Raw genomic sequence first — 12,048 nt, 5'->3', positions numbered from 1 at the left:
TTTGAGTTGGTGAGAACCAAAAGTGTTCATTCTTACCCTCATCAGTCTCAGTCCTCTCTTCCTATTTTCTCCTCCCCTCCCTCTTTCTCTCATACAAACAGACCAGATACCCCTGTGAAGACCAGCAAGCATTCCCTAAATGTGACCTCCCTAAGCTAAGCACCAAAAGGAGGGGAGAGAAAATTCTTCTTTAGTGAACTCTCAGGTTTTACAACCTGGTTGAGTTCCAGGCTCTGCAGTTTTGAGGGTGCAAGAATTTTAAAACCACTTGAAATCATCTAGTTTCCATCTTTCTTATTTTACCAAGAGAACTAAAACCCATGGGTGATAAAAGTTATTGAAACAGAGGGCGAATACAATATGAATCATGGTAGAATAGTGTTGGGTAGGCCCTCCCTGGTGGCGCATGGGGTTAACCACAGCATTATGAAACAATCTGCAGCCTCTGAAGCATGAGTTCAATCCCTGGCCGGCCAGGGAGCTACCCACATGGTGCAGCAGACCTTTCCTGTCTCACCCGCTGCTCCCCTCAGCAGTGTATTTCAGTCAGTCTGTGTGTTCTGTTCCCCACTCTGTCTCTGATGAATCCTGTCACCCCTCAAATCTCTGGCCTGTACCCCAGCTCTTGTATGCATAAATAAATCTTTTTTAAAAAAAGTGTTGGGTAATCCCACAAAGTGAAGTGAATAAACCCTGTAGCAGACGAATAGGTATTATTTGAAGGATGAAGCGGGAGCTCTGACTGTAAGAGAGAACAATGTGTGGAATTCTTTGTCACTTTAAAAGGTACACTCAAGTCCTTGGCATCCTAAGTCATTTGGATTTGGCTTTTGTCGGTGGATTTTTTTATTTTAACTTCTTAACCCCATCTTGAAGCCCTAGACAGCTCAGTGATTCCTCAGTTCTTCCACTTAAGTCTCTGGCATGTGAGTTTCAGAGATTTAACAATGTTCCTTCTGTTTCTCAAAGCGTCTACTACTACTAAGGCCAACAAATCTCCAGCAAAGGTGGGTGATGGGAGCAGCAGCAGCACAGACTTTAAGATGGTGTCCTCTGGCCTCACTGAAAACCAGCTACAGCTTTCTGTGGAGGTGAGTCAAAGTTCTTCTGACCTACCAAGGTTAGGGGGGAAAGGGTAAACAGAAGATGATGTTTTCATTCTCAAATTGGGACTTACTCCTCCCTTCATTTCCCCAGGTGTTGACATCCCACTCTTGTTCTGAAGAGGGACTAGAGGATGCTGCCAATGTGTTACTACAGCTCTCTCGTGGAGACCCTGGGACTCGGGACACTGTTCTTAAGCTGCTTCTGAATGGAGCCCGCCATCTCGGTTATACCCTTTGTAAACAGATAGGTAATAAAAGCAGTAAAGCATCCTATCTTTCTGACAACTTCCAGTTAGGTGTCACCTCTTTCTAGAAACTGTCCCTGAATCCTCCAGACTGAATCATATGCCTCTGTTTCTATAGCATAGCCCCCATGCCCTCTTCTGTCATAGCACTGGTAGTGCTGAGTTGGGTGATATTAGTCCATGATTAAGATCGATAAGCAATCTGGGAGAAAGGTTAAGCAGTACACCTGAGATCATCAGAAAGCCTCAGAAGTTCAAGAGGTATACAGGCTCCAAAACACACACTCTTTCCTCTCACCTACATGTCATATAGAGGCAACATGCTCTTTAGGCCAGGTGAATAGATGGTTCCTAGGTGGATGATCCATGGGCATACATAGTAAGATGAACAAAGCAAAAGTCCTTTCACTCCAGGTTCTGTGCAGCTGGGCAAAAAGGATTACCTGGGCAGGTTTCTTGGAAAGGTTTAGCTGCTTCACTAGACACATCTCTGAACACTTAACTGGCTCCTTTGCCTGCCCAGGTACCCTTCTGGCTGAGCTACGGGAATACAACCTGGAACAGCAGCGGAGAACCCAGTGTGAAACCCTGTCTCCTGATGGCCTGCCTGAGGAGCAGCCACAGACCACCAAGCTGAAAGGCAAAATGCAAAGCAGGTAGGTGGTAGCCACCCATTTGTGGGGCTGGAATCTGCGACATCTGAAAGGTAGCTCTTAACTAGTCTCCTGGTCTTTATTTTTTTTTCTCTCTGGGTATATTTTCTTATTGGCCTTATGCATACTTGATCCTACTTTTTCCTACTTGTGAGATTTCCTTGTGAGATTCCTTATCCCTCTGGTTGACACCAGAAAGCCCTGCTTGCTCTGGGTGTTTATGCTTTGATGCTGTCAGCATATGCAAGCCACCTCTACACTATCCAGGTTTGACATGGCTGAGAATGTGGTAATTGTGGCATCTCAGAAGCGACCTCTGGGTGGCCGGGAGCTCCAGCTGCCTTCTATGTCCATGTTGACATCCAAGACATCTACCCAGAAGTTCTTCTTGAGGGTACTACAGGTCATCATCCAGCTCCGGGACGACACACGCCGAGCTAACAAGAAAGCCAAGCAGACAGGCAGGCTAGGTATGGAACTGGAGTGTCCAGTTGAGGGGCAGGGTTGGTGGTGGAGAACCCAGAGTCCCTGGAGGGCAGGATTTAATGTCCTGTCTCCTTTTGATTTAACCTTTCCAAAAGGAAGTGATGGTCCTTTCTTAAAATGTTACTGATTGCATTCTGCATCTCAGTCAAGCTGTCTGCATAGGAAATTCATTAGGGCAAGTGGTGGGACTTAAGGGGGAGTGGAAATCTGGCAAGGAAATTGGGGGCGGGTCTTTTGCTCAACAAGATTTAACTCACTTAGTGTGCCTCTTTTCTCTTCCTTGATCACTCTTAACTAAAACACTGCAGCCATGTTGCCTTAGCCATGGCCTACCAAACCCTACCTCTCTTTCCTCCTGCCCACAAAACCCTCTCACCTGCCAACATGTTTACCTAGCACTATATCCCCTTCCCTCATCTGTAACAGTAGACCTTAGTGTCTGATGATGAGCGCTCTGAAGCTGCTTGAGCTAAAGCTCAAAGACCTCAGCAGGATGCCCTTCTGGCAGCCCAGGAGGTGGGAGAGAGACTATTGGCCATTCCCTCCTTCTACATTTTATATCTTGCCTTCTTTTTTCTATCTCCCAGGTTCCTCCGGTTTAGGCTCAGCTAGCAGCATCCAGGCAGCTGTTCGGCAGCTGGAGGCTGAGGCTGATGCCATTATACAAATGGTACGTGAGGGTCAAAGGGCGCGGAGACAGCAACAAGCAGCAACGGTTAGCATGATGCCTGTGGCCCCTCATTCATTTGTCTCCCCCCCTCCCACCACATCATCAGTGGGGTTTCACTGTCCTTGTATGCTTTTGCATTAAGTTTGCTATGAATGCTTCTGAACAATAGGGTTAATTTCTATTGGTGTTTTCTTTGTTCATTTGTTTGTTGGTTTGGTTTGATTTAAAGCTTGGCTATCATACCCCACCCCCAGCTATCCAGTCAATAATGGCGCTTTTGCATATTGCATAATGCTAAGTGTGGGTTCTGAGGGAGGTGTGGGATGGTTTTTTTCATTCTCATGGATCAGTGCAAGTACATCAGAGATAACTCAGGAATCCTGACCTTAAAATTCCCCCAAGCTTGTTATACATCCCATTCAGCCTCTTCTGTCCATGATTGGGCCCTCCACCCTGACCTCTGCCTCTGTTCTCCATACTTGGCACGTAGGCAGTCAGACACTTTCAGGAGGAAATCTTCAGGTTCCTAGGTAGTGAGTTCATTGTTGGGATCCTAGCACAAAATGGCTGCAGGAAAAGCCTGGCATCATGTATGTATGCTGTGGCGTCCTCTCATTGTTTCTGTCCTTGCAACATACAAGTCACCTTTCCAAGATCCAAGAAATTAAAGTATCCTGAGGCCTGTGCTTTTTGTATATAATTAGAGTTGTACTGTTTAGGCATGCTGACAATTTAAGGACTATGACTGCCATCAGTGAAGCAAGGGAAAATATCTGTTATCCTCCCAGTCTCATTTCATACCTGATAAGGCAAGTGTTAGCTTTTTAAGTCATCCTGCCCATCAAAGTTACACTATTATTTACCCTTTTGTGAGCAAACAGAAACAAAGGGCAAACTTACTCTGTGTGTGTGTGCATGTATACACATGTAGAACCTGACCCCAGAAGTCTTGAAGTCTGTATCCATCTAAGAGACTGGTATCTGACTGAATGTAGGTCTGGAGTGGAGTGGAGGCAGTGCAGGCAACAAGAAAACTGAATTGGCAAGCTCAGGGTGGAGGACTTTAGAGGAAGTAAGGAAGGATATCCTTTTGTCCTAGAGAGTTACCAAGTTCTTGATCAGATATGGAAAGATTCTAAACGTATGGTGTGTGGGAAGTGATAGGACCAGCCACTCTAGCCTGTCCCTAAGCAAAGCAGAGTTGTACCCTTTATGTGACTTTGTTTCCCTTTTATCCAGTCGGAGTCAAACCAGTCAGAGGCATCTGTTCGGAGGGAGGAGTCACCCATGGATGTGGACCAGCCATCTCCCAGTACTCAGGATACTCAGTCCATTGGTCAGTACTACTTCCCATTTCTAGCCCAGCAAAAGATCCATGAAATGTCTGCTAGGTCTTTTGCTTGCGACAAACATAAGCTCAGTATTTTCCAGTTTTTTCCAGCAAACACTGTTTTCTATAAAACGTTCATAGGTATTTACCAACCAACCAAGATCATCAACCAGCACCATTTCATCCTCACTGAAGATTAGAAGCACATGCTGTGATTCCTGTAGTAAAGAAACTATGCTATGATATTATATAGAGATGGCATGTGCTTAAGTCTTTGCTCCCCCACTTGCTGACTCGGGCCTAAGACAAACCTCTCTTTGCTTCAGTTTTCTCATTTAAAATGGGCATGTTAGGGCCTCCCTGGTGGCTCAAGGGGTTAAGCGTCAGCACTATGAAGCAATCCGCAGCTACTGCAGCATGAGTTTGATCCCCCGGCCAGGGAGGTGACCCACATAGCACAGCAGACCTCTCCTTTTCACCCCCGCTGCTCTGCTCAGCAGTGTACTTCAGTCAATCTGCCTGTTCTGTGCCCCACTCTGTCTCTGGTAAATTGTACCCCCCATCCCCCACACCTCTGACCTGTACCCCAGTTCTTATATGCATAAACTCATGTGAGTGGCACCCCACTAAATTGGTAATTGCTCTGTAGTGATTATGAAGCCACCTAGAGTAGATCAGAAGTTCATGATACCAAGTATCGTAGAAGCCAACAAGACAATAGACCTAGTGGAGCAATTTAATGTTTCTGAACTCCGGAAGTTGATCTCTACAACTCCCACCCACCCCTCGTGGTGTGGGCTTGCCATCCATGTAATCACACAGGAAGCCAGAGAGGCTGAGACTCGCCCTGCTCCTCAATCACCATATTCTTTTTGCTCTCACCCTAACCCCTTGGATTAAACGAGTTAACAAGTATGTTTAACACTTAGAGCAGTACCTGGCACATGATGGATGCTATTAGCATTTTTCAAAATTAATTGCATGCACATTTTTGGCACCCTTTTATTTATTTTTTTAAGATTTATTTATGCATACAAGAATTGGGGTACAGGCCAGAGGTGTGGGGGGTGAGAGGATTCACCAGAGACAAAGTGGGGAACAGAACAGGCAGACTGAAATATGCTGTTGAGGGGAGCAGTGGGCGAGTCAGGAGAGGTCTGCTGTGCCATGTGGGTATCTCCCTGGCCAGGGATAAAACTTGTGTTGCAATGGCTGCGGACAGCCTCATAGGTTGCATCTTAACCCCTTGCACCACCAGGGAGGCCCTTTGGCACCTTTTTAACAGTTTCATATGTGCTAATGTTGTCATAGGACATCTGTTTTTTTAAATAAGCCCCCAATGTAGGTATCAGCCATGGAGATCCATGTCACACCATGGCGTCTCAGAGTTTTAAAGATTGAAAAGGTAACATATTTTGAGTGAGAAAGAACTAGTTTTAAGTCCTGACCTTAGCCTTGGAAAAAAATGTAGGGAGACAGCAGCCTGCTTCTAAAGCCTGCTGTGAAGATTAGGTGAGGATAATGTCCTAGAATATACTTTGTTAACTGAAAGGCAACTATCCAAAGTTTCACCCCTATTGCACATTACTCTTAGGTTATCCACAAGTTCTTTGAGAGTTTTGAGGCCGTGATTAGCCAAGTGCTGTCCAGTAGAACTGCAATAGCCACTAGCCACATATGACTGTTGAGCACTTAAAATGTGGCTAGGGCAAGTGATGAACCAAATTTTTTTGTGTGTTGATTTTTATTTTAATTTCAATTTAAATGACATCCAGTATACAGCTAGAGCTTCCATTCAGATGTTGCTCAGTATTATTCAGTGGGTGGCGAGTGTGCCAATCTGTTTGATCTGAGAGAGAAAAGCTTAGGTGGCTATGACTCCTTTGTGTGCCCAATAGGCTCAGATGGAACCCCACAAGGGGAGAAGGAGAAGGAAAAGGAGAAGGAAGAAAGGCCACCTGAGTTACCTCTACTCAGTGAGCAGCTGAGCTTGGATGAGTTGTGGGACATGCTGGGAGAGTGTCTGAAGGAACTGGAAGAATCCCATGACCAGCATGCGGTGCTAGGTGAGCTGTGATCTGAGGGTCCAGGTCCCAGCCCTCAGGTCACTTCTGCCCACCTAATTTTCTTCCTTCCAAGTTACCTTTCTCCCTCAGTGTCTCTGTAATGAGAATTCAAAGGGGAGAGGGTTTTTTTCCTCTGACTCAGGTGTCAGAAAAATGATTTGTTTTCTCTTAATAATTGATACCCTTTAATTTTAGACCAGTAGAATCTTGATAACTGGTTGTCTATCCCACTTTGGGCCCTTAATTCTTTGGTTTCAGGGAAGCTCTGATTTTCTTTGTGACTTCATTTTTCTAGTCTGCCATTACATTTCTCCTATATGTTTTTGTTATTTTTCTGTATTATACTTTCGTGATTTGATTACAAAGGAGAAACAATTTGTAAAGTAAAATGCCATTTCTTCCCATTCCTACCATCAGTGCTACAGCCTGCCGTTGAGGCCTTCTTTCTGGTCCATGCCACAGAGCGGGAAAGCAAGCCTCCTGTCCGAGACACTCGTGAGAGCCAGCTGGCACACATCAAGGACGAGCCTCCTCCACTATCCCCTGCTCCTTTAACCCCAGCCACCCCTTCCTCCCTTGACCCATTCTTCTCCCGGGAGCCCTCTTCTATGCACATCTCCTCAAGCCTACCCCCTGACACACAGAAGTTTCTTCGCTTTGCAGGTACGGGGAACTTTTAGGCACCCCCCAAAAAAGAGAGTTGCTGGCTGGTTGGCTGTCATCCAGTCCTTGGGGACCCGTGATGTGCTGATTCCTACTGTCCTTTCTCCCCTTAGAGACTCACCGCACTGTGCTAAACCAGATTCTACGGCAGTCCACCACCCACCTCGCTGATGGGCCTTTTGCTGTCCTTGTAGACTATATTCGTGTCCTCGACTTTGATGTCAAGCGCAAGTATGTGCCCTGGGTACTGGCAGGGAGTACAGAAACTCTCAAAATAGTATCTCCCCTCCCAGAAAGGAGCCAGAGTTTCTCTCCTGGCATATCATTGTCCGGGAAAGAAGTTTCCCTTGGTGGTAGCCCTTATGCTCGTACTGGGCATGTGGAAAGAGAGTCACCTGTGCCACTGACAGCTGTTTTACCTAAATATACTTCCTGGCCTTTTTCATCCCAGTCTCCATTCTTTGGAGTAATATAGGAGATGCGAGTTAACATAGTACACTTACAGCAGGGCTGGGGCATTCCATAACACTCCTTTCATCCCTACCTCTCTCTTCTTTCTTGTCCATATATACATGCTTACCTGCTTGTTGTGGAAATCCCACACCATAATCTCCATAGGCCTTTATTCAGTGAAGATTGGGGAAATTGCTAGTGAGTGACCTACCTCTCCCAACTACTGGGTATTTCCCCAGGTAGGAAGCAGCATTGTGGGTCTTCATCCTAATCAGGCAAGCATAAGTTTGCTCTGTCATCCCCAATCCTATCTTTCTTTCTTTCCTACCTCCCAAGGTATTTCCGCCAAGAGCTAGAGCGTTTGGATGAGGGACTCCGGAAGGAAGACATGGCTGTGCATGTCCGCCGTGACCATGTGTTTGAAGACTCCTATCGTGAGCTGCACCGGAAATCCCCTGAAGAAATGAAGAATCGATTGTAAGAGTCCAGAGCAGAGAAAAAACAGGATGGGGGTGGGGTTGTTGTCTTCTCTGCCTGGTCTTTTTGAGAGTGGTCATCTGCCTCACTGGGTGATCCTTGGGCTGAGCTATCCAACAGTTCCCAGAGACAGAAGAGTCTTTGGCGTTTACAAAGGTACACCTGATGACTTCGCAGGAGCTATCCCCATTGTTACACAAGGAACAGGAAGCCTGCTGAGCAAATGGTACCCTGGGTTAGGGGAGACTACACTCATGTGAGTGGCCCCCCACTGAATTGGTAATTGCTCACTAGTGATTATGAAGCAACCTAGAGTAGATCAGAAGTTCATGATATCAAGTATCATAGAAGCCAACAAGACAGTAGACCTAGTGGAGCAATTTAATGTTCCTGAACTCCGGAAGTTGATCTCTACAACTCCCACCCCACCCTCGTGGTGTGGGCTTGCCATCCATGTAATCACACAGGAAGCCAGAAAGGCTGAGACTAGCCCTGCTCCTCAATCACCATATTCTTTTTGCTCTCACTCCATGGACTGCAACTACTACTTTAGTCACTTACTCTTGGGGTCATGCTGCATAAATGAATGAACTTCTCCTGGCTTTTTTGCATATCACGGTTTCTGTTTTCTTACATAGGTACATAGTGTTTGAAGGAGAAGAAGGGCAGGACGCTGGAGGGCTCCTGCGGGAGTGGTATATGATCATCTCGCGAGAGATGTTTAATCCTATGTATGCCTTGTTCCGTACCTCACCCGGTGATCGGGTCACCTACACTATTAATCCATCTTCCCACTGCAACCCCAACCACCTCAGCTACTTCAAGTTTGTCGGACGCATTGTGGCCAAAGCTGTTTATGACAACCGCCTCCTGGAGTGCTATTTTACTCGGTCCTTTTACAAACACATCTTGGGCAAGTCTGTCAGGTGAAGATATGGTACAGGACCTGGGAATTGGTTCATATTTCTACATCGCGTCCCAATGCTGCCTCTCTCCCACCCCAACCCCTGAGCCTTTCTAATTGTGCTTTTCCAGATATACGGATATGGAGAGTGAAGATTACCACTTCTACCAGGGCCTGGTTTATCTGCTGGAAAATGATGTCTCCACTCTAGGCTATGACCTCACTTTCAGCACTGAGGTAGGTCAGGAATCCTCATCACAGCACATCCCAGCTAGTCTAGGAAACCCATTTCAGATACCTTGCAACTGTCATTGGATAATCTCTCATGGTTCTAAGGAAGCATCTCAACTTGCCCCGTACCCCAGTCCCCGTCTGCCAGAAAGAATGGATATTTTTTTAAGATGTCACATAGAGGGCCTGCCCTGGTGACGCAGCTGACAGACCTCTCCTGCCGCGCCCGATGCTCCCCTCAGCAGTGTATTTCATCAGTCTGCCTGTTCTGTTCCCCGCTCTGGCTCTGGTGAATTCTCTCACCCTCCTGCGCTTCTGACTGTACACAGTGCTTGTATAAATAAATAAATAAATCTCTTTAAAAAAAAAAAAAAGATGTCACATAGAAAAACCAGAATTTGTAGAAACAGTCCAAGCTGTTTCTTAGTTCACCCTTTTTAAAAGAAAAAAATGTTCTAGTACAATGATTTTCATTCTCAAAGGTGGAAAAATTGTATGACTACAGATAAGTGTTTTTTTTTTTAAGGGCATTGTACCCCAAATCTTTTTCTGTGAAAATTGTGTTATGTTACATTATGTATGTTAGCTAAGCCCTTTTCTCTTGTACCGTTGTTTCCTTACTTTCATATGTTTCAGGGCCAAATCCTCTGTCTTTACCTATTAGGGAATTATGAGCCAATGAGAAAAGTCATTTTTTATGACCTTGCTTTGTCTTTTTGCTGAGAACACAAAGAATTTAGCGTGTGTTCCAAGGTGCCTGTGTTAGCCCTAGTCTAGACTAAGTTTGATATATGTTATTGGTGTTTTGCGTGTTCTAGGTCCAGGAGTTTGGAGTCTGTGAAGTTCGCGATCTCAAACCCAATGGGGCCAACATCTTGGTAACAGAGGAGAATAAGAAGGAGTATGTACACCTGGTATGCCAGATGAGAATGACAGGTAGGTGAAATGACCCTTGCTTAATACAAGGTCAAACCGCACTCATTTCGCAGATGATGTTTCTTCTCTTCCCCTATGCAAGCTACAAATGCTTTGCACAAAGGGGTCCAAAAACCTGGCCAAAAATAATTTCCCTTTATCCACCCTTATACAGGGGGGCCTAGTGGTAGGTGAGTGGTGGATGAGGGAGGCTGGCCAGGCAGCATCATAGCAGTCACAGGAACCAGATTGGGGACCTCTGACAGATGTGTGAGTTCAGAAGCCACTTGACTTCTTGGTTCTCTCCACAGGAGCCATCCGCAAACAACTGGCAGCTTTCTTAGAAGGCTTCTATGAGATCATTCCAAAGCGCCTCATTTCCATCTTCACTGAGCAAGAGTTAGAGCTGCTCATATCAGGATTGCCCACAATCGACATTGATGATTTAAAATCCAACACTGAATACCACAAATACCAGTCCAACTCTATTCAGGTGAGCTGCTGCCAACATCCCTCCCCATAGACCTAAACAGTGCTAGTTAGTATGACATCAGATGAACTGCTACTCTTGGGAGAAGAAACATATGGATGACAGCTACATCCAACTCTATATTCTTACTCATCTTTTAAATGGAGGAACCAAGGCTCATCTCTAGAAGGGGCTTGCCCATTATTCTAAGTCCATTCTATTTCCCAAATTCCATTCCCCCTGCCTTCCAGGTGCTCTCTACCTAATTCTGGCTTCTTATGTCTCATCTTACAGATCCAGTGGTTCTGGAGAGCATTGCGTTCTTTCGATCAAGCTGACCGTGCCAAGTTCCTCCAGTTTGTCACAGGTACTTCCAAGGTGCCCCTGCAAGGGTTTGCTGCCCTTGAAGGCATGAATGGCATTCAGAAGTTTCAGATCCATCGAGATGACAGGTCTACTGATCGCCTGCCTTCAGCTCACACGTGGTAAGAAGAAAGGTGGTTCTCTTTTTCAGTTTTTGGGTTGGGCTTGGGGTAGCTCACAACAGGGTGGTCCTATGGGAGGTAATGTTTTTGATCTGGCCCAGACTCAAAATGGGACTAGGAGACATTGCAGGTGAGCACCACCCTGTGAGAGCAGTGTGTTCCAAGGCTTGGCATGACTGAAGTAAGGAATTTTCAGGAAGCAGGATGTTCAGAAAACAATTCTAGAGGTCAGATCACCAGTGGCCCCACATGCCTCCTTGGAACTTGTAACTTAGCTCATAGGCATCAGATTTATGTTTTGGGGGCTACTAGCCAGTATTGGAGCCAGATTAGAATAGGCCAGACCAGGCTAAGACAAGATTGGGAATAGTTGGTTCCCTCAGGGAGGAGAAACCAAGTGGACACCATGGGAGAACAGGGATTTGGTTATCTTTTGTCAGGAATTGATCTTTCTTCTTTCCATAGTTTTAATCAGCTGGACCTACCTGCCTATGAGAGCTTTGAGAAGCTCCGCCACATGCTACTATTGGCCATCCAGGAGTGCTCTGAAGGCTTTGGGCTGGCCTAATAGAACCCCACCCATCATTGTGGGGTGTTTCTACCATTGTTGGACCTGGGAAGGGGGGAAATTAAAACAATAAAACAACAGAAAGAAAATGTCAAAAACCAATAAATGAAATCCACCAACTCACCGTGTGTGTTTCCCAGCTGCCCCAGCGCATACCTGTTCCCCCTTTCCTGTTCATTCTCTCTCTCCTCCCCTTTTCTTCACCTCTTCTCGTTCCATGCCGTCCATGATCCCTACCCCGTGTGTTAAAAAGGCAGTAGCCTTGCAGGGACCTGTTTGTCCCAACTGTTTGAACAGTGTGCTCCTCAGATTCTGTGTTCAGAAGGA

The 12,048-nt window shown here is 45.9% G+C and overlaps 1 protein-coding gene across 1 annotated transcript in view; it reads left to right on the top strand.

Moving 5' to 3' along the window:
• The window catches only part of HUWE1 (HECT, UBA and WWE domain containing E3 ubiquitin protein ligase 1), a gene marked incomplete at both ends in the record, with an annotated part of 124,529 nt that extends 112,808 nt beyond the window's left edge, over nucleotides 1-11,721 (top strand). The window contains 16 exons of the mRNA XM_084258919.1: nucleotides 970-1,091; nucleotides 1,198-1,354; nucleotides 1,875-2,007; nucleotides 2,272-2,474; nucleotides 3,078-3,160; nucleotides 4,400-4,496; nucleotides 6,389-6,556; nucleotides 6,974-7,219; nucleotides 7,333-7,450; nucleotides 8,009-8,149; nucleotides 8,788-9,075; nucleotides 9,185-9,290; nucleotides 10,103-10,220; nucleotides 10,511-10,692; nucleotides 10,963-11,153; nucleotides 11,619-11,721. Coding sequence (XP_084115045.1) covers nucleotides 970-1,091; nucleotides 1,198-1,354; nucleotides 1,875-2,007; nucleotides 2,272-2,474; nucleotides 3,078-3,160; nucleotides 4,400-4,496; nucleotides 6,389-6,556; nucleotides 6,974-7,219; nucleotides 7,333-7,450; nucleotides 8,009-8,149; nucleotides 8,788-9,075; nucleotides 9,185-9,290; nucleotides 10,103-10,220; nucleotides 10,511-10,692; nucleotides 10,963-11,153; nucleotides 11,619-11,721 — 2,456 coding nt within the window. The remainder of the gene's footprint in view (nucleotides 1-969; nucleotides 1,092-1,197; nucleotides 1,355-1,874; nucleotides 2,008-2,271; nucleotides 2,475-3,077; nucleotides 3,161-4,399; nucleotides 4,497-6,388; nucleotides 6,557-6,973; nucleotides 7,220-7,332; nucleotides 7,451-8,008; nucleotides 8,150-8,787; nucleotides 9,076-9,184; nucleotides 9,291-10,102; nucleotides 10,221-10,510; nucleotides 10,693-10,962; nucleotides 11,154-11,618) is intronic.
• Between the last annotated feature and the right edge of the window lie 327 nt (nucleotides 11,722-12,048).

Source organism: Talpa europaea, assembly GCF_964194135.1.
Source record: "Talpa europaea genome assembly, chromosome: X".
NCBI classification, from domain to species: Eukaryota; Metazoa; Chordata; class Mammalia; order Eulipotyphla; family Talpidae; genus Talpa; species Talpa europaea.
Note: the sequence above shows the minus strand (reverse complement) of the source record. Positions and strands in the feature narration are given on the sequence as shown.